Raw genomic sequence first — 22497 nt, forward strand, 5'->3', positions numbered from 1 at the left:
TCAATGATTTTCAGTGTTTTATCATTTCCTGTTATAGTCACAGGTTAAAACATGTAAATATTTTATATTCCAACGGTTATGTAGAAGTTTAGCAAATATGTAATATGCATCCATAAAGCTTTAAGCATGAGTGTTTTCACCCTCTGTGACAGCCAGTTGTAAGGATGTATCATCTTGAAACTAGTTGAAATTTTCATTACTCAGTACTGGTGTAGTGCTGGATTAAGAATCTTAAGTTGTCATGCACACGATCACCCCAACCCATTTTAGTGCTGGTGTTTTAGAGCAGGGGTTCTCAGACTTCATTGCACCGCAACCCCCTTCTGACAACAAAAAATTACTACACGACCCCTGAAGGAGGGACTGAAGTCTGAGCCTGCCTGAGCCCCATTGCCCCAATTGGCAGGGGCCCAAAGCCAGAGCCCCACCACCCCGGGGCTGGAAGGGGAAAAGCCAAACCCCCAAGAGCTTCAGCCCCAGGTAGGGGGCCTGTAACTTGAGCTCCACTGCCTAGGGCTGAAGCCCTCAGGCTTTGGCCCCAGACCATCTAAACTAGCCCTGGTAACCCCATTAAAACAGGGTTATGACCCATTTTGGGGTCTCAACCCAGTTTGAGAACCACTGTTCTAGTGACTCCATAGTTTGTTATAGTCACCTGAACCACGGAGTACACTGCTTCAGGAGAATTAAGGCTATACATGTGACCTTGAAAGTATTGGGGTAGCAAATCCATGTATTCTAGCTAGGGCTGTCAATCGCCTGAGTTAACTGCGATTAATCAACTCAAAAAAACAATCGCAGTTTTAATCATACAGTTAAACAATACAGTAGAATACCAATTGAATTTTAAATATTTTGGATGTTTTTCTACATTTTCCAATATTCCAATATTGATTTCAATTACAACACAGTATACAAAGTTGATAGTACTCATTATTTTTGATTAAATATTTACACTGTAAAAATGGCAAACAAAAGAAATAGTATTTTTCAGTTCACCTCATACAAGTACTATAGTGCAATCTTTGTTGTGTAAGTGCAACTCACAAATGTAGATTTGTTACATAACTGCACTCAAAAACAAAACCATGTAAAACTTTAGAGCCTACTAGTCCACTCAGTCCTACTTCTTGTTCAGCCAGTCGCTAAGACAAATAAGTTCGTTTAAATTTCCAGGAGATAATGCTGCCTGCTTCTTATTTACGTCACCTGAAAGCGAGAACAGGCGTTCACATGGCACTTTTGTTGCTGGCATTGCAAGGTATCTGTGTGCCAGTTATGCTAAACATTCATATGCCCCTTCATGCTTCGGCCACTGTTCCAGAGGACATGCTGATGATGCCCATTAAAAAAATTATGCATTAATTAAATTTGTGACTGAACTCCTTGGGAGAGAATTGTATGTCTCTTACTTTTACACACATTTTGCCATATATTTCATGTTATAACACTCTTGGATGATGACCCAGCACATGTTGTTCATTTTAAGAACACTTTCACTGCAGATTTGACAAAACACAAAGATGCCGCCAATGTGAGATTTCTACAGATAGCTTCATCACTTGACCCAAGGTTTAAGAATCTGAAGTGCTTTCCAAAATTTGAGGGGGACGAGGTGTGGAGCATGCTTTCAGAAATCTTAAGAGCGCAACACTCCAATGCAGAAATTACAGAACACGAACCACCAAAAAAGAAAATCAACCTTCTGCTGGTGGCATCTGACTCTGATGATAAAAATGAACGTGTGTCAGTCTGCACTGCTTTGAATGGTTATCAAGCAGAACCCATTATCAGTATAGACGCATGTCCTCTGGAACATTGGTTGAAGCATGAAGGGACATATGAATCTAGTGCATCTAGTACATAAATATCTTGTGATGCCAGCTACAACAGTGCCATGCGAACGCCTGTTCTCACTTTCAGGTGATATTGTAAACAAAAAGCAGGCAGCATTATCTCCTGCAAACGTAAACTTGTTTGGTCTGAGCGACTGGTTGAACAAGAAGTAGGACTGAGCGGACTAGTAGGCTCTGAAGTTTTACATTGTTTTACTTTTTAAATGCACGCTTTTTGTACATAATTCTAGATTTGTAAGTTCAGCTTTCGTGATAAAGAGATTGCACTATGGTACTCGCATTAGGTGAATTGAAAAATACTATTTTCTTTCTTTTTTTTTTTACAGTGCAAATATTTGTAATCAAAAATAAAGTGAGCACTGTACACTTTGTATTCTATGTTGTAATTGAAATCAATATATTTGAAAATTAGAAAATACCAAAACTATTTAAACAATAATAGAAAACCATTTAACAGTGTGATTAATTGCAATTATTTTTTTCATCGCTTGACAGCTTTAATTCTAGCACAGCCAGACACATTTATTGCTATAATAAATGGCCAGTAACTTTTGCAAGACTGGCATTTAGGTGTAAAACTAGTTGCAATCTGCATTTCCACAGCGCCTTGCAACAGATCTTTTTAAAATTAGAAGTATTTTAATTTAATTGACTTGTATATTGTAGGACACATTTTGTGAAGTACGGAACAAGATGCAGTGAAGTAGAAAAGTTTCATTTTAGAACTTAGTAATTCTTCACATGCCAAAAAACCAAAGAAATCAGAATGAGTTTGGTTGTTTGATCCTGATATCAGTCTGTTACCCACAGCAACCTACTAAACAGTAGTCAGACTTCACCATTGTCATTCTATGCTCAAGATTGCGTCACTGAATGAGAACGGGCATAGGACTGCCTTTTCAATACATCGGAAGAACTCAGTTTGACTTGTACTTTGATTGAGGGTGGGGGTTTGTGTAGTTTCTTAGAATGCATCTTTACCGAATTCCAAAAGTAATGAATGTTTGCCATTATACAGTCCTTATGTACACATTTTGGAATAAGATTGGTACTCTGGGACTGTTTGCCAAAGTTGAGTGGACCTCTTGTGTATTACCATAAATTTTGTAATTTAGTCACTCTGTGGCTTGGTAGAGGGCTGTCCACAACTATGTTGGAAAGATTATTAGGTGGTAGTTCTTTAAGGTGCAAATATTGCAAAGGTTAGGCTCTCAGCAATGTAAGAAATGCATTCTTTGAACTTGCCTATCAGTATGTAATGCAAACCAGCATTATATCTTCACAAGGTTGTTACTTCTCCTGGCTACAGGATTGCTACTGCTTGTCTTGGTGACTCACTATTGAAGAGGATTTAATAAATGAAAATAAAGTCTAGAACAACGGAACATGTGAAAACTAAAACATCCTATAGAGACACATTCCAAAGCGGAGACTCAGTGACTGGGCTCCTCTGCAACACACAATAGGGCTCTTACTGCATAAATGGAAAATAAGTTTGAAGTCAGTTACTTTAAAACCACGTTAGTATAAATACTATATTTATTAAATATCTTTACAGTTCATTTAAATGTATTTACAGAACTATTCCTGCATACTTCAGACATCCAATTCACATAATTGCCTCTTAGGTAAGTATAGGTAAAATGATAGTCTAACACAAAAGCATCCTCATTAGATACAGACTCAGATTTGTTTCATTATCTCAGCTATCTTTGTCAGAAACTACTACACACAGTCAACTTCTACACATTCATAGTCTGGTTTTCCACTGAGAAGTTACCTATTATCAAGAGATATGAATTCCAATTACAAAATACTTATCATTTTTGCTACACCTTCACACACCCCTTCATATAGTTTTATCATCATCCAGTCTGGTCCCAAATTCTAGATAGTTTTCCCATTCCTTTTTTATAAATGCAAAGGTAGCAACTCGTAAGAGAAACTGGATGCTGCAGCTCTCCCAAAGATAGCTATTAATGGGACAAGGAACCAGGGACATTTCAAACCCTCCAAAAGAGTATTATCCTAGGCCTCTCTCACCTGCAGACACCCAGCTCCTGCAACTGCTGTTTCATTACTTGGTGTGATAGGTTACTGGTATACCAAGCTGTTCCATCTTTTCAGATTACTGTTCCCCACCAAGCAGCTGTTGATACAGGGCAAACCCTCTCCAGATGGTGAAAGTTTGTTCATCTTTCATGTTTCCATCTCAAATGAATACACCTGAAACATCTTTCCTGTGTCTGTGTCTCTCATGATAAAATTACAATAATCTAATTTCTAGGAAGGATTACTGCTCCATGCATCATTTTAAGGTTGCTTTAAGTACATGGGTCCTGTCATTTCCTTTTCTGTAAATATTTATTGTGCGCAGACAGCTTAAATTCATAGGAAGAAATTAGGTTCTGATATGTTTAGAGTGCACATCTTAAAAACAGAAAACACAAAATTCTCAAGCATGTGATAAAAATATTAACTCTTTATAATACAGTATTGCTTTAACAGATGGAAAAAGCTATAAACTTTGCTGGTCTTTGGTGTGTCCAGTGAGGGATAAATTTACAAATTGTAAATTAAAATCCAAATTTGTTCTTTATAAAAAAAAATCATGATCTATGATGCAAATGGCTTTATATATACTGTTTGACTAAAAACTGTATTAACACAAAAACAAGATTTAGAATCAGACTCATTAGGTGAGACAGTTCAGCCACTAACAGGACAGCTGAATTTCTATGACCTAGGATTCCAGACCCTGGATCAGTAGAGGCAGAGCACAGTGACAACTGAGTTCAGGGCAGGGAAAAAGCACCTTTGCCACTCACTTATCTGATCCACATACATACCCTAATTTTTAGTTATAGAAAATAGTGAACAGGGAGGGCTGAGCAGGATTATAAAGTGAGGAAACAGTCCAGCTCCACAGGGGCATAATATCCGAGTAAATTCAAGAAGAGGGAAAGATAGTAATTTATCAAGTCTGCTCTAACAAGGAACTGAGACAGTAAATACTGGAGAATTTATTGTAGAGAACGTCCAGATTTGTGAGACATTCCTCAAACACTAGAAATTAAGCCCTATTCTGCAGCAGGAATATATTCCTTCCAACAAAATGTATCTAGATACAGCTTGCAGGGACTGCAAAGAGTTTATGCAAAGTTGTCTGCCACTCACTGTTAGTCTTACTTTTATATTTTATAAATTTATAAAATACAGAAGTAACACTAAGATTTTCTTCATTCGTATAATCCTTCCCATACCCCCACCAAACTACTACTATTTTGGCCAAGTTAGGGTAGTTAAGGCATTTTGACAAGTAGTTAAAGGTGATTTAAAATATATCTAACATTAGGCCAATTTATGAATAGCAGATAAATTACTGAACAGCTTTGAAATTAATCATTCTCAAATGAAATGCCTGTTACAAGCATGATGCATTAAAATATAGTAAAATGACATGTACATGGTACATGACAAGTGATTTTAAATAAAATAAAAGCTTGACATACAATTATGCAAATATACAGTACAACTCCACCAAAAAAAATTTCTTTAAACAATTTGAGATTTTCTCAAACTTAACAGTTTTAATACAATGAACCAGGTAGTAAAAATCTCCTTTCAGATAAGGAGATTCCTTACTGACCAAGTTTAACTGCACTCATCTAAACATCGTTACCTGACTTTTATATAAAACATGGCTTTAATTTATTTTTAAGTACTTTTCTACCAGCAAAAAAAGTTAATGAAAAACTGACCAAAAATATATATGATCTTTATAGCTATCAGCTTTTATGCACCTCAGAAAGAGAGCTTGCAGAAATTGGGAAAACAATTGCGAGCTACTAAAATTCATAAAGAAATGCTATATTGCAAAGTGGCTATTAAATAATTGTAAACATCAATGAAGGTTCATTCTGAAAACCCTAAATATCAGTTACTGAAATGTAAATTTTGCTAGTTATTAGTTAACTATTTTCCATTTGGATACTTACTGCTGCTGCCACAGCATAAGCAGAGGTGCTCATTTGAGTCAGCATGACCATCAAATTAATTTGGTACAGATTCTATTTTATACAAAGCAAGAATGGCGGTATTAACACAAACTATGCCTAGTTAACAGTAAAGTTTTCTGCAAACAAAAGCAAGGAAGTTCAGAGCTGAGGATTATCTGTTTTTAACGCAACCCATCATTCTTAGATAGTGCAGCATACATGGCATATCACCACACGCTGATCAGACAGATTAAGGATATGCTACCCCTCAATTTTGAATATTCTGGCTTTTGTGAATTTGAGTTACAACTTAAAATAGTAATAAACCTTTTTTAAACAAAAAGTTCCCCACTGCAAAAAAAAATATCCAGAGATACCAGGCTCCGTTATGGACGAATTATTTGCAAAAAACTTTCATTTATAAGATCACGATTAAGCACCTGAAATCACAAAACACTTGTGCATCCATACAGCGCAAACTAATGTTTTTTTTCCCAAATTTTGTACTAGAAAAAGGCTAAGGCTGACACCATGTATGCCAAGAGCAAAATGTTTACAGCAGCTATAAACCCCTTGAAAATTGGAGTTTATATATAAACAAACCCTCACCTATCACTGTAACAAGACTATGTTTATGAACATATGCTTTGTAACATTTCCTTTGTTGGATAATGGCTGATTCTAGCAGAATAGTAATACGCCCTCTTGTGGAGGTTTATCAATTTGATTTATTAAATCTAGTTTTGAATTGTAACCAATCAATCATTTGAAACTAGTCACATTTTAGAAGTAGTAACCATATGGATCTGGGTTCCCCCACCTTGTGAATGATTACTAAAGTTTTGAGAGACAAGCTTCATGCCTTAAGTTTCTTCATTTCTTGCTGGCAGAAGAAGACCAGTGTACTACAATAGTGGTTTTTAAAGGATCTCAGTTGTGTCATAAGAGGCAACAGACTTGAGTAACTGGCCATTGAGATCAGCTGCAAAGAAAGAAACCGATCCTGCCAGCAGGAAACAGTACACATGAAGCTAGAAACTCCAGGATAATGAAAAACAGACATTGACATTTTAGGCAAATCAGTCTGTATATTCAGCTACTATAGAAAGAAGGACGGTGATGTCATCTGGCTTTCCCCCTGTAATTTAAGAAAAATCAGATGTTTTAATCTGAAGAGCAGATCAGGAAACTACATAATGAAAAAAGGCATGTATGGTTTCTTGAAACAATTCTACAAGGAGGTTTTTTTTGGTTTTTTTTTAAATAAAGAAACTGCTCTAGATTCAAAATTAGTAATACGTTCACACACATGCATCTGAAAGCCTCTAACTCGTCTACTTCCTTTTCCAAAGTAACTGATGGCATCAGAGATACCTATAAGAAAAGCACTTTCCTATATACTATTTTAAGCATTAGTGAGAACCTTCAGCATTGTTTTTAACAGGGAAGTGGAAAGCCTATTTTCAAATGATCTTTCAAAAGATTTTTCTTACCCCTCCAAGTCTGGACATGTACTAAATCAAATTTTAACATATCACTGAACTCAGACCTAGTAAGTCACTCAAAAATAAGGAATGTATTTAGATACCTCCCCTGATTTAAAGAAGATGGTTATTCACATTTGAAAAGCAGCTGGGTGGGTTTAATAGCCTTTGAAAAACTTTTATAATTTTGTAGTGCATGTATTTGCAGTAACAGAATGACTTGTATTATACAAAATGCAGATGTATACACACCCCAATGTTCCCTCTAATTTTTGACAGGCTGCGTGCACAAAAAAATTTCTTCTGTGCGAACTGTTGTGCACCTGTGCAAATTTTTGTGCACGTGGTATTTTGCCGTGTGTGCAGGGTTTAGGATCTGTGTGCGCGCGCACAACTTAAAGGGAACAGTGACACACCCACATGATATATTGCAAGGATCTCAGAGGACTACTGTCCCATTTTGCAAATGCAAGATATTACCAAACTCTTCAACTGCAAAACCCATTAAAAAGGATCGTGGGTTGTGGTGCTGTAAGAATGCTGTGTAAGGTTCTGGTGAAGTTACTCTGTGAAGTGGTCTTTTGTTATACAAACTCCCATTAAGCCTGTGGATACAAAGGACCAGCAGCCAGTCAGAAGGGAAGCAGCAAATGAGTGTGCTCTGCACAGCTAGCAATAGATTCTCTGGCTGGCAGGAGTTAAGAAGATCAGCAATTCACACCCACAAGGCAGATGGAAACGATGAGCAAGGCACACAGGCTAACAGCCTCCCAGCAACAGGAGCGGGTTTCACTGGGCCTTGAAGGGAGCCTTGCCCTCTACATTAGGAAGACTTTTTCCTTTCTTTAAAGTGAAGTATTAAATGGAACCCTCAGGACTCTGCAAGGGTACTAGAGACCTCTCCAGAGGATGGGAGACAAGGATCACAGAGGGCAAAGGGACTGAACAATGTCAGATGAATGGGGAGCGTTCTGCAAACAAACTACTAAAATAAAAACAAGAGTTATTATATGTACTCTGGTAATGCCTATAGAAGAGTTTACAATCTAATCAGAGCAGACAGAGGATGGGAGGGAAAATAAAGAGGGGAGACATGCTATGGCCAAGGCCACACAGCAGGTCAGTGGTACAGCCAAATATAGAACACAAGTCTGAAGATTTCCAGTCCAGTGTCCTATGCATGGGATCACACTGCCTCCCAATTATGACGGGCATCCTTCTTTCCCAGAACATACCTAAGATCACTTACTATTCAGGAACTCTGGCATGCATCCAAGAAATGAATTTCATGTGACACCATTAGACTTATGTTACCAAATAGTAGGAAATCTTACCTCTCACATTCAATCCATTGTCACATGCAAACTGTGCAAAAGGCGACATGTAAGTGGGGTCATATGCCAGTTCGTGAGCTTGCTCAGCAATGCTTCTTGCTGTCTGTTGTATACTCTCATAATTAGAATTCTAAATTGATGGAAGAACAAGTTATTCTTACAAAAGCAACCCACCACAGGTAATTTTATTCAGGCACATACACATTATTGGAATATTGATTCAATTAACATGATGTGAATATAAACACCTGTTACAAGTTAGACAGTAGGCATTTCCTATTTCAAGGGAATCTCAATTATATCTTGAATTAAAATCAGTGTACTTTAAGAACGTTTGTGTAGGAAATTAAATCTCAGCCTCTATCTGCCACTATAATCATTTCATAAAACTCATGCACAAACCACTTATCTTAGGAAGGGAGAAAGCAGAAGTCTACACTTCCCTGTATTTTAAGTGTCAAAGGGGAATCTTTGTTGAGAAACTAGGCTTTCCCCTTTGCTTATTTTGACTACTCAGAGCATCCCCTCATTCATCCAGCTCCTTTCCGGTGTATAGCCCGACACCTAATCTTTGCAAAGGGAATGCTAAACCAAAGAAGTGTTCACTCAAAAAATATTGCTTCCAGAAAATGCAGAGTGCTCAATCACAGCACCAAAGCACCATCCTAGACCAAGGAATGGAAAAATAAAGCTAGTTTTAGTAATAAGGGTAAGTGTGGAACAAAGGCTTTATATTACCATGCAGCATAAAAATGCTTAAAAATATACATTTTGCCAACTGCTTTAAATGCCCTACACTGGGTGATGGATCAAATCAGAATGAAAATTTATAAAACCTACCTTTTTGTGGGATACAAGAAGTTTGGATACCCAGCACAGACAGCTTGCACCTAACAATGTAAGTTTACCACCCACCAAAAAAAAAAAAACTTCACTTTTTAATGGAGGAAGCCAATAAGCTTTCCCCTATAACTATCTAGGTTTGTTTTTTCAAATTCAGTGATAAAATCCAATGAGAATACAAGCTTTCTGTATAATGCATTTCCTCCAAGAGTTCCAATCATCTTTACATTTTCAGTGCCTGCTGCTTTACTCAGGAAAGGATTCCTTTCCATGTTGAGCAAGACAGGTGACAAACAGCTATTTTCACATGTAATCATTTTTATTGTCTCTGTAATTTATACATGCTTTTACGAGCATATCTGAATTTCCCTAACAGTTTGGGGAGTGAACAGGATTTGACAATTCTTGGCTCAACTTTCATAACTCAGGTTTCAGAGTAGCAGCCGTGTTAGTCTGTATTCGCAAAGAGAAAAGGAGGACTTGTGGCACCTTAGAGACTAACCAATTTATTTGAGCATAAGCCTTCGTGAGCTATGAAGTGAGCTGTAGCTCACGAAAGCTTATGCTTAAATAAATTGGTTAGTCTCTAAGGTGCCACAAGTCCTCCTTTTCTTTTCGTAACTCAGATTTCTATTTGCGGTCTTTCCCAAATGTGCCAATAGGTGGAGCTCATGTTTCCCCTGTATGCATCCGATGAAGTGAGCTGTAGCTCACGAAAGCTTATGCTCAAATAAATTGGTTCGTCTCTAAGGTGCCACAAGTCCTCCTTTTCTTTTTGCGAATACAGACTAACACGGCTGTTACTCTGAAACCATGTATACCCATTGTAACCATTCTAGACTAAGGGCTTGTCTACATTATCCGCTGGATCGACCACCAAGTGCTCTCCCGTCGACTCCAGTACTCCATCAGGGCAAGAGGCACAGGTGGAGTCGATGGGAGAGTGTCAGCCATCAACTTACCCTAGTGAAGACACCGCGGTAAGCAGATCTAAGTACGTCGACTTCAGCTGAAGTTGCATAACTTAGATCGATCCCCCTCCCCAGTGTAGACCAGGCCTAAGAACATGTTGTTTTAAAAGAGTTAGATAATGGTCAACCCTAGGCTCCCCTCCAACACATTTTTCAAGGTGTTGAACCCTATCTACTACACCTTTAAAAAAAAAACAAACAAACATAATACCTAACCTAGCCATAGCTTTAGACTGAAATGGGGCCTTTCAGATTTGAATGCTGTTTGGAAAAAAGGATGAAAGATGAGAGATTTCTTGTGGAAAATAATGAGAATTTCTCCCATTACCCACAAAAGAGCAAAATTTCAAGCAAGCATTTAGACAATTCCTAGAGCATCTCCAACTCACTTTGTCTACAAAGGCAGTCACTTACTTTCTGTCTACCAACAACTTTCAGTAATTTATCTCAGGGATAAGATCCTATCAGCAGACAAGCCTCTTTTGAAACCACAATATGAAAGGCCACTGAAAAGTTAATATGCAGGATTACAGTATCAAAGTAGCTTCCTCAAGGATGTTATACAGGTTTATACTAAAAGAAAAGGAGGACTTGTGGCACCTTAGAGACTAACCAATTTATTTGAGCATAAGCTTTTGTGAGCTACAGCTCACTTCATCGGATGTTTTTCCACAGTATGCATCCAATGAAGTGAGCTGTAGCTCATGAAAGCTTATGCTCAAATAAATTGGTTAGTCTCTAAGGTGCCACAAGTCCTCCTTTTCTTTTTGCGAATACAGACTAACACGGCTGTTACTTTGAAACCAGGTTTATACTAGTTCTTATACTCCATTTTCAGCTTTTACAGCTGAATTGTATTGTATTTTCAAGTCCAATAATCCTGTCACCCCAGATAAAGTTGTTTAATGCAATGGTGTTCTGATTCATTAGTTATGTAAAAAAGCTGCTCTTGGAACATTTAAGAGGAAGTATCAACTTTTGCCCATTATTCATATTCTAGATGAATTTCAATACTATAACTCAACTGCACACACTTCATTTTCAGTTACCTTCAGCTTTTTCAGTTCCTGAAGAATCATATAGTCAGGCATGTTGTCAAAAAGTCCATCTGTTGCTGTCAGAATAATATCTCCTAGCTGAACATCAAAAGTAGTACTGTCAGCAGCATCCGGGCTGTGAAGAGAATACCACCATATCAAAGAAATGGACATTAGCGTATGCTAATGGTACCAAATCCTGTTCAATTACAGCATCAATAGGTTTTGCAATTCACTGGTATTACGAAATCTGTTCTCTGGAAAAATACAGCAGCGTACTTTGTCATGAAAGCCAGTATAACAGAAGTATGATCACAAATAGAGGGCATCTGAAAACACTACACCAGAGAATTGCACTTAAAATGCCTGATTTGGACTATTCTTCAGTCTAATATATTTTGCAAGTATATCTCCATTGTAACCATTAGGTGATACTGTAGTTCAAGGTTTCCTTCTCACTCCCACTTAAATATGCAGAACAAGGCTGTAACCGAAAGGCTAATTTAGGATTGAAATGTCTAGCCTGCTTACTGGATACACCTTTTATCATGAAGGATCCCAAAGTATTTCAGATTACTTAGGTACATCACCACCAACAGTGGGCAGTACCCAGATGGTCCACTGGTGCATAATACACAAGAGGAGAAAGTATTTATTTTGGAATAGACCAGAGCTTTCTGGGAGATTTTTGGATTAAAAAAAAAATGCATAGCACACCATAGAAGGATGCAGGGTTGTGATTTGAACTTTAGTTTGAAATGCTAGCCTTTCTGAAACTACGAGTTTTAGGTCACTTGACTCTCCCCTGGATAGAACCAGTTTAACATTAAGTTTAGTCAACAGAAGAAAAATACTGATATTTACTCTGACTTTTAATTGTCTTTGCAATTAATGTCAAGAGTCCAAGAGACCAGGTGACTTGATATAACCACAAGTCAGAGTGGAAGTGTGGGCATCTTAAAAGCTGATTCATCTCACACTTTCCTTTTTCCAGGATGACTCAGTCTTTGTTTTTCTAATTTCCAAGAACGTTATTCTTGATAACTACCTTTGTGCTACTTATGTCTTTTCATATAATGGACTGTACTTTTGACGATACCTAGATTTCACTCAACTATTAGAATGATTTACAGTTATTGTGCAATAAAGGGGACTTTTAAAGTGCATGGATTTCAAACTCCTATGACAGCTCTCCTCCTTTCACTCTTTGTATACTTTTCTATAATTAAAGCCATACACAAAGAACAATCACTAGTTGGAACTATTTCCAAACATCCTCAAAAGAACTATTTTGGTATTAAAAATTATGAAGCCCAAACCTTGCCCAATTTGGAGTCTACAACCTCAGAACAAGAACTTCAGATTCATACTGCATTCCCTGGACACAGCTCTATCACTTTCTATATTCAGGGTTTAAAAAAAGAGCACTTTAATGAGTCTATAATCTTTGATTTAAGAAATGTAACTTGTACAGTGTTTAAATAAAATATTTACCAAATCAGTCAAGAAAAAGCATTTCCTTTACTCTGTTACAAAAATAGCCCAAGGACAGACAGACATTAGACAAGAAGGTATGTCTTGCATTTTGTGTTTTAGATTTCACTAGTGAAGTTTCATTAAGTTTAGAAAAATGATTAGCCAGCATTGAAATACAGATTGCTTTGAAATCATGTCCTCTGCTTTGAAATGACTAGTTTCTATTGGACCGGGTGCACTTCTGTAACATTCCCATCTCTGAGCTCGGTGTTCTGCCAAAACGGAGTTTCGCTCATTTTGATTGAACACAATGTGCTGCTGGAAACTTAACTGTACTGAAATGCAAGCTGCAGTCACATGCTTCCCTGCCCTGTTCCTCAAGTATTCACTACCTCACTGCCTGGCTATGTAAATTAGTGTATTCCCAATCAGTCTCAAATGATGCATGGGGGTTGGGAAGGAAAACCTGCAACAACCTGAACACACTATATTTGACTTAAGTCAAATGGGGGGTGGGGGGTGAGTGTTATACATTAGGCCAGCTTTGCACTGTGTGTTATACCTCTGTGTCAAGCTTTATTTGCACTGAAGATATGTCGCAGCCAGATGCCTGGCAGTTACTTTTCCATGCTTCAGTATTCTTCCAGATAATGGCATAATATGTACTTTACTTTATGGAACTTATGTAATTCTCATATTTTAGTTAAAAAAACACCTTACTACGGCATAAAATATTTTATGCTATCTTCCCTGACCTTAGATGGGCTAAAAAAACTTCAGTTTTACTTGGTTCAGAATATTTTTTTTAAAAGCGAAAAGACATCAAATATTGAATCATAGGAGGCCATTATTAACTTGCATTTGAGGCTCTTACAAATACAGCCAAATAAAGAGGCGGCAGCCAAAAGCTATTTGCTATTGCAATAATGTTAGGAGTTCAACTTAAATTGCAGAAGCAATGGATTTTTATCATGGTTACTACAACGTGAATTTGTCTGTCGTGTCCAGATATTGCAGCAAATGACAGGTGAAGTCATTTCTAGGAACTAGACATAAAGTAGACACATTTATGGTGTACAATGTACAGAAACAGGTATATTTATATTTTCCATCAGAACAGTTCCATAATACACATGTCCCTTTGAGGATATCAGAAACGCTTTACATTCAGTGTGCACCTAACTTTAGGGAAAGTAATCACTTGCATGTAAGCAGATCATTGCTACCCTGAGCAGAGATTAGACCACAGCAACAGCCTATAAAATTTGATAAATTTAAGCCTGAGAAATGCTTACACTACCTTGAAGACAAGCAAGTGGGGAAGGAGATTCACCTTTCAAATGGGAGCATTATTAAAAGGCCTAAGTGCAAAGTTTCAGTACAAAGACGAGAACCGTGAAACCTTGGGAGAAAAACTCAAGTTCTTGATCCATGTTTCTGATTAATTCCCCACCTCACCTATCACTTAAGACGACTCCCTCTGCTTCTGGTGGAGCTATTGACAGCTGGAATGGAGTGTTGAAGTAATGCTGCTGCTCATCAGACCGATGTACTACTTCTCCTCCTCTGACTACCAAAAATCCAGAATCTCCTAAATTTGCCGTATGTAAACGATGACTTGTTCTGTCCAAAACTACTATGCAAGCTGTACTGCTTCCTAGGAAAAAAAATAATAGTATTTTGCTCAATGGGAGATAAACTAGAAGTAGCAGCATATACATTATAGGCTCTATCTGTTCAACAGATTTTCTTCTTAGGCCAGCTGTTCACTTATTGTTGACAAAAAAATCAGAAGTAAATATCCGTTAATACAAAACAAAGTGAATATGTATTAGAGTAGGAACAAAGAACAAACCACACTGAGATTTCTGCAATCATTTCCAACCCCAGCTACAGATTTATTTGTAATACATTTACTTAATTTTGCTTTGATTTGTCTCATTACATTGTGCTGCTACATTCCAATACATATTTCCTATTACACAATATTTAGGTGTTGCTATGTCAGCAGTCTCCTATAGGAGGCTTGTTTTACAGAAAGTACACTAAATAATGAAACTATGATTAGAGCGAAGCTATTAGTAGCAGGATTCTGTAGCGCTTACACTATGCTAGGTGTCGTCCACATGCTTTCATTCACAACTACAAACGTTGTGTATAGAGTAAATAGGTTAATGGAAGTGGTCAGTAGATATTGTTCCATTATTGGTGGCAGAACAATGAACACGCTCCTTTTTTCTTTTAAGACAAAGATCTTGGTAAGACTGGCTCCCAAGGAGGTCTAGATTTTAAGAGGAATGTATGGTATCTTAATATAATTCAGTCAGAAATAAGTGCATTGCTTTAAAGCTCAAGAAATTAGCTTCAATATTTAAATAAGTGCCACAAGGCACCGTTAGCTGCTTAGACATTTTATAGCTGGCTGATCAACATCCTGACAACTGGGAAAGTTTCTGTAACATTTACCACAGCATATGCCAAGTTTTTAAACTAGGACTATCAGAAGTTCATTCAAACATTATCACTTGTTTTGTAACTGATGGTTTTGCAATTGTCTTTGGTATTTATCTCTGGGGGGGTGGTCTTAAAGAAAATTTATCATCTTGTTTTTGGTACACTAACTTCCTACTAAATTTCCTTTTGTGAAACACTTTTGTATTTACCATTCTAGATGCATTAAAATGTAAACTAAGGAGGGGAGGAATTGAAACATCCCTGATAATTTCAGAAATATTGCACTCATGCTGAGGGCATTGTAGAGTTTTCCTTCATTCCAATGTAGAATCTGGGACTGGCTGCTGATGGCAACAGTAGATAAACCACAGCAAATATTATATTGGAAAAGGGCCAACACTGTCCAGGTCCTTCAGAGAGAACGAAATACACTGACTTCCATAGAGAGGGTGGTAATTCTAACTAGAAAAAGAAAAACAAGTCTTTCCTAAAGAGTGTGAATTGAAGTACAACTGAATCTAAAGAGTTCTCACACACTATTAGAACCCATCTTCAGTAGACGTTCTGATACCATACATTAGAGAAAAATCTGAATTTTCCACTAGCAGATGTTTCAAAGCACAGCTGCATTTCTGATAGACCATGGTGTTTACAATGAGCTAGACTCAGACCTTTTATTTAGCACACTGGCCATTAACTCTTCTACCTTTGACAGAGGTCTTTGTTGCAATTGAAGAGCAATGAAGTCTTAACTCTTATTTGTATTGGTATTAAAACTCTTAAAAGACAACAAGATCAGCCTTCAAGTCCAAAAAGTCACTTTACAATTACAAAAAGTAAACTGTTAAGACTCCAGAATTAAGAAACTAATGGAGTCCAAAATAGAATGGACAAAATAGCACTGCAACACAAATATTGTGCCTAGAGTAACTTCAGTTTTCCTCCCTCCCCCTCATTATTTCATGTCCAAGTATTTGCAGGATTCTGCACTGAGGAAACAAGCACCAGGCCACAAGCAAGGAAAGATAGTTCATACTTCGGTGTTCTTAAGCAGAGGAACTACTGCAAGATACGACATAAAAAGATCGAGGTGGGGGGGGGAAGAAGTTAAAGAATAAAAACATGGAGAATAACTCCCACCACAAGTGAATCTTTACAGTGCTTTGAAGGGAAGAAAGAGCAGGAAAAGACTAAGGTTCATTACTTTCATATTCTAACTTAACAGGTACTGTAACTAGAAATCCATGTGTGGAATGCAGATCTTGTGACAACATATGCTGCTCTTGTGATTTTGAAAGGTCAAGCAGCACGAAGTTGCCTCCCTCTATGAAACGGCTGCTAGAACTCATTACCAGGGGTCCACCTTGTCGATCACTTCTTTACTTTGACTGTTTTGTACAAATAGCACCAGTATAGTTAAACACTTAAACCCACTGAAGGAGCTACTAAACAGTGCTATTCTAAAGTGACACAAGGTCATTTCTGGGGTTTGTACCCATTTTTTACATATATAATAAAAAGTGAACATCTGTGTTCCTGAGCTCAGCAAACTTTAGCTAAATATAGTTTACACAGAGCTCTTTTGGCAAAGAAGTTTAAGGTCAGGTGAGAAGCATGCGAGTCAGGCAGGGTAACTTGCTCTTAGTCTGAAAGCTTGTAAGTGTCCCCTTAGTGTTCAGTTTTTAAGGTTGCCTATTCAGAGCCAAATTCTGCATTCGTGTCCACTCATAATTCCCACTGCTTTCCAAGGGAGTTACATGCACATATCCAAAGGCATACTTGGTGCACAACATTTAACAAACCATTATTAGTAGCATATTTCTTTAGCTGTGCTTCATATCTCTTCCCACAAAGACACGGACGTACAATAGAATATCAGTGACTGTGCAGCACAAGCCATTTAGAGTACAGTCCCTATAAACAACATTCAGTGAAGTCTAAAACCCACAGTGCACAGAAAGCTCAAAAGTAGCAGTAAGGCAAGGAGACCCAGTAACCAAAGTACCCTGTTACTATCTTCAGAAAAATATGGGTTCAGGCGGAGGTTAGTCACAAAACTACTAACTCCGAAAAGGTTTCAAATTAAGAATGATTTTGTTGAATATATAGCTAGTAGCTGATTGTAGTAGGAACTTATTTTGTATCCATTCTGCAAGATGCTCAGAAGACCTACTGGGTTACAGACCTGCAATTTCATTTCAGGTTTCCCTTTTCAAATTAAAAAGATGGCCCTGGTTTGTCGTGCTGGTGTACAAAGTTTAAACATTAAAACAATTTTGAATCTACAAACCTGTTTCTAGAGGACATGCACCATATGAACAATATTTGTAGAATATTTGCTGCACTTACCAAGCAAAGGTACTTTGTTCTGCAGCAGCTCACAATAACTTGTGGTAAGAATTCCAACAGGATTGCTTGGTACGAACCGTCCTTCTTTTACTAAACGTTCGCATGTTCGCATTAGAGTCCCTGAGAACTGAGAAGGGTCAACCCCATAGTCTCTCCAGCCACCTACACCATCTGCTACCCCTAAAAAGCAAAGAAGAAGAAAAAAATACCTTACTGTTAATAAAACAAGTTTCAAACCATTTGATATTCATTTCAGCATGGAGAGAGAGAGAGGGTCCAATAGCTAAAACAGACACCACAGTTTGCTAACCATATTTCTGTATTAAACATTTTTTCCCAAATAGTTATTTACAATTTTACTATGACATGAGAACAGCACAGAGATATTCTAACAGAACATAGTTAGAGACCTGGAAGGGAATTTTTGATTTTAAAGAAACTACACACTATGGAAAGTACACATATTTAAGTGAACTTCTAATGTTAGCTGTGGGGTAAAGGTCCAGACACATCTGACAGCTAGTAAAACAGATTAAAAGTCTAAAGCTAAAAAAAAAAGCTACTTAGAATGATGATCTATGAAGAGACTGACTTTTCGATAAGACAGATTTCTTGGATGGTTAAGTACCTTTTCAGGGATACAAATTACACTTTCTTTAGCCCACACAAAGAGAGGGATAGAAGTGTTGGGGAAGAAAAAGCATAAAGAAGATTTTAAATAGAACAGAAATGAAGATAATGCAGAGAAACTCCCTCCCCATCCAACATCTCTAGATAGGTGTTCTTTTACCGCTCATTCACAGTGTGGTGGTCCCTTTCCTGTGAGTGGCAATTTTTGCAGAAAGTAAACTTCCATTTTAAAAAAAAAAAAAGTGTTTGAAGAAAGGCTTCCAAATGTGAACTATTAAAATCAATAAAAAATTTTGTTCTACATCAGCAGAAAGAGCACTCCAGAGCCTCTGTTGTAATGCTTACACCTTCAACCAAGCAAGAGAGTTAAAACTCACTAGGGCTCACTGTAACTACTAAGAACAGCGTTGAATCTAACGTGAATTCAGTCAGTTTCACTCTGCTAAAGCTTTCCCAAGCTTTGAGCTGCAGCAGTGGCAAGTGCTAAAGCTAAGCACAGTGGAGCAGGAGGCTGGCGATTGGTGAATTAGCAGAGTCCCTCACTACTAGCAGCAGTCTGGAGTCTCTGGGATGGGAAGGTGAGGAGAGAGAATGTTCCTTTTCTCTCTCATAGTAGAGACAGGAAGTAGGGGGAGGAAAAGTCAAGGCACCTATTAGCCAGAGGCTACAAGAGATGAACCTCTGAACTGGGTCCAATGAGTGCTCTAGTAAAGACCCCACCATCCTAACTTTCTCCAAAATCTGCAGGGCTGTGCATTCCCCAACAGTGCCACACTTCTTCCCTTTTCTGTATTATCTTTGACTGGTAGGTTTAGTCCTTTGGCCATTAGGTGCACGGTAAATTTACAATTTCTAAGGCATAAGGGGTGCATGGATGGTGGCAGTGGGGGAGATACTGACCAAAAGTAGGGTAGGGAGGGGTTGTTTGTTTATTTTGCAAGGGAAGTGAGAGAAAAATCTAAGGGAGCAGATAAGGCATTCATGGTAAAGAAACGAGGGGATACAGGGGTGAGGGAGAGAAGGAAAAAAGTGAAGCACAGAAGGGACAGGTAGAACAAGAGAGACTTTTTTAAATGCAATAACTAAAATGCCGACTGACAATGTTACAACCAATACAACACAACTGATTTACTCCTTCAAGTTACTATCCAAGGCTACCAGCCACTCTGTAAGTGCTGAGAAAAATATTTCAAGCGTTGTTTTAAGTGTGTGGTTCATTAGTGACAGGGCAGTAAAAGTTTAAGATAAATTACAATCAAAAAGGAAGTTTAAATTCTATAACTACTGCAAAAGAAAGTTGAGCTGCAATAGTATGTAAGATATGACTGGCTCACCTGACCACACAGTAATTTTAAAGCTTTTAAATTATAGCGGCATGGTGGTTTGTTAACAGCTAATGCTAAAGCGCTGTCTGTTTGGCTAAAATATTTTTACAGTCTTTCACTGTCTGTTCTTAATGTTAACACTACTGCATTCAAATATTGTCTACAGGACATATTAAGATAGATTGCAGATACCCAATAAGAAAAATAATCCTATTTGAAAATATTTCCATTATTTAATTTGGTGAAGGATCTGTCTGATCTTCAACATACAAGTCATAATTTAAAGGAATATTCTGTATTATATGGTACTTTGTGAAAAAAAATGAAGTTAATCATGATGAGTTACTCTTTCAGAGCATGCTTAAGTAAAGGATTTATTTTGGAAAGGATAGAATTAACCTCTAGTTGAGTGAATATTTAAACAGTAAAATGCAATTTGTTCATCTAAAAATGCTCTTCACATAGGATGCCATTTGAAATCAAAGTGGAAGATTTAGAGTTGACCTTGACATGAACTACATAATCCAACAGCAGGTTAGAGCCAGCATCTGTATAGCCTGATAATACAAGCTTCCCAAACGGGACCACCTGTGTGCCTCAACTTTTCCCTACAAGGACTATTAGGAATGAGGATAACTCACTCTCCTCCCACCCCAAAAATCTCATTTAGTTGTTTGCCTCTCTCTTCTAAAACAGCTAGCAAGGGGACCAAATTTTTTGGTCAGTGGACATCTGAGTTCTCTGCAAAGTGGACAGATCATCAGCTCATGTAGTGCAAGTCAAAGAGCCAACATTTGCAATGCACAATACCAACCTGAGCTGTTTCTGACCTGCACTAAAAGGTTCTTAATTCCCAGTCCTGAACCATCCAGTCCTGCAGACCAGCTGGTTTTTTAAATTAAAAAAGTTACATGTAACTTGTCAGGGTAAAGTATGTTATTTTACATAAAAGGAATGTGACATATCAGCTTCAGATTAAAGAGTTACTTTAATTTATCTCTTTTCTTTAAAGGCCAATGAGGCTCAAGTTAAGCAAAGAAATTTTGAATATTTTTCAATACATTGAATAACAGACTGAAAACTGACATTCCAAGATCAGTAAAAAGGGAGAATTTAAGACAACTTCAGATACTACCACTATACTCCTACAAGTAAGCCTTGTCTGTATAATAGCACATCACCTCAGATTTCATTCAAATAAAATTCAGAACTAAACTACTGGTACTTGTTATGTTGCTGCTGAGGAATCAGAATGTGCTGTACTGATTTATACTATCCATCCTTTCACCTTGGACACAGAACATCAATATAAAAAGATAATTAAAACAACAACTGTCTTGAGTTAACAGCATTGTTAACTTCAGTTTACTTACTACTTCCATCATATTTCATAACATGCAATGTCCTCAAACCCTGAACACCCATAACACACAAAAAGAACAGGAGTACTCCTGTTCTTTTTGCAGATACAGACTAATACGGCTGCTACTCTGAAACCTGTCAAATAACACAGTAATTGCTTAAGTTTAAAATGTTGCTTAAGTGACAGAAGAATTACTAAATTTAAGTTGTATGAAATCTTTGACTTTCTCAGGATATTCAGTAAGAATCAGAACACCTACACAAGCACATTTCCTTGGACATATGTATTACTCTATGTTCAAAAGCATTAGTCAGGGTTAAGTCAGGGCTTCTGTATAAGAGATCATAAATCATGGAAAAAGGGAATAACGTCAGCAGGTAAAGCAGCTGAATACATTTTAAAGAAAAACATGCGAAGGGCAAGATTCCCTGGATTACAGCTTCTCCTACAGCATTCATAAATGGGAGTTATCTTGCTAAAAGCTAGACAAGCACTTCCCAGAGTTACTGCCAAATTATAGACTGTGTGCCTGTCAGTTACTGTGAAGCTGGCTTCATCCAACTTCTTGATGACCCAGTACATCAAGGACCCTCACAAGTCTCAGAGCAAAGCACAAAGCAAGTAAGGCTGCAATGCCAAACCCAAGTGAATCAAAGTGTGGCTAATATCACTTGAAGTTATTAAATTTTCAGCATACTGCATACCTTGAACTTCAGTGGAAGTAGTTATAAATTAACTGGAGGGGAAAACAACAAACATGCAAAGCTAACAACGGATGGGTTAGTTGTGCACATTCCTCCCCTGCACACACTCAGCCAACATATATAAGATGCTTTAAAAACCACTGTGAGCCCAAATCCCCCTTGATGACAACAGCAACTGCTATCAAGCCCGACAAACTCACCTCACCCAACATATTGCTGTCATAGTATTTATCTATAAAGAATCTTGTGAGATCTCAAATAAAAACCAAGATTGTGCTGGTCATTAATATTACGAAAATGTACAGATTTTAAAAAGTATGTCTATATACACTGAAAATGTGTCCTTATAGTTTATATCAGTGTGTTACTCCCTAGAAGTGAAGAACTGGTTTTGCCAGGCAAAGGAACATTTGCCTAGGTTCCTATGTAAATTAAACTTTGTAAGTCAAACACAATGGCAGCTACATTTGCATTTCAAGTCAACCCAAGGATACAAAAGACAACTTGGAGCCAGCACACTGGAGAACAAACAACAGGGAGCCATCCTGAGTCTGAGGTCAAAACAATGAGTTTGGGGAAATAAGAAGCAAAAACACCATTCTGGTATCCATTTACTGAGAAAACTGCTTGTAGGGCATAGAGATATTCACGAAAACTTGAATCCCGGTTTTGA

General features: G+C 37.6%; 1 protein-coding gene across 2 annotated transcripts in view; it reads right to left on the reverse strand.

Annotated features, from left to right (window-relative positions):
• Nucleotides 1-3381: 3381 nt before the first annotated feature.
• Nucleotides 3382-22497, reverse strand: part of PPTC7 (protein phosphatase targeting COQ7) — a 29241-nt gene continuing 10125 nt past the window's right edge. Inside the window, exons 2-6 of one of the 2 annotated variants that reach the window (XM_073312407.2) lie at nt 17803-17982; nt 14458-14656; nt 11536-11659; nt 8673-8802; nt 3382-6992 (exon numbers count right to left, since the gene is read on the reverse strand). In XM_073312407.2, coding sequence (XP_073168508.1) covers nt 6934-6992; nt 8673-8802; nt 11536-11659; nt 14458-14656; nt 17803-17982 — 692 coding nt within the window. In that variant the 3' untranslated portion in view covers nt 3382-6933. The other variant, XM_073312408.2, reaches the window with a different exon arrangement.

The sequence above is a fragment of the Lepidochelys kempii genome, chromosome 15 (genome assembly GCF_965140285.1).
Source record: "Lepidochelys kempii isolate rLepKem1 chromosome 15, rLepKem1.hap1, whole genome shotgun sequence".
NCBI lineage: Eukaryota > Metazoa > Chordata > Testudines > Cheloniidae > Lepidochelys > Lepidochelys kempii.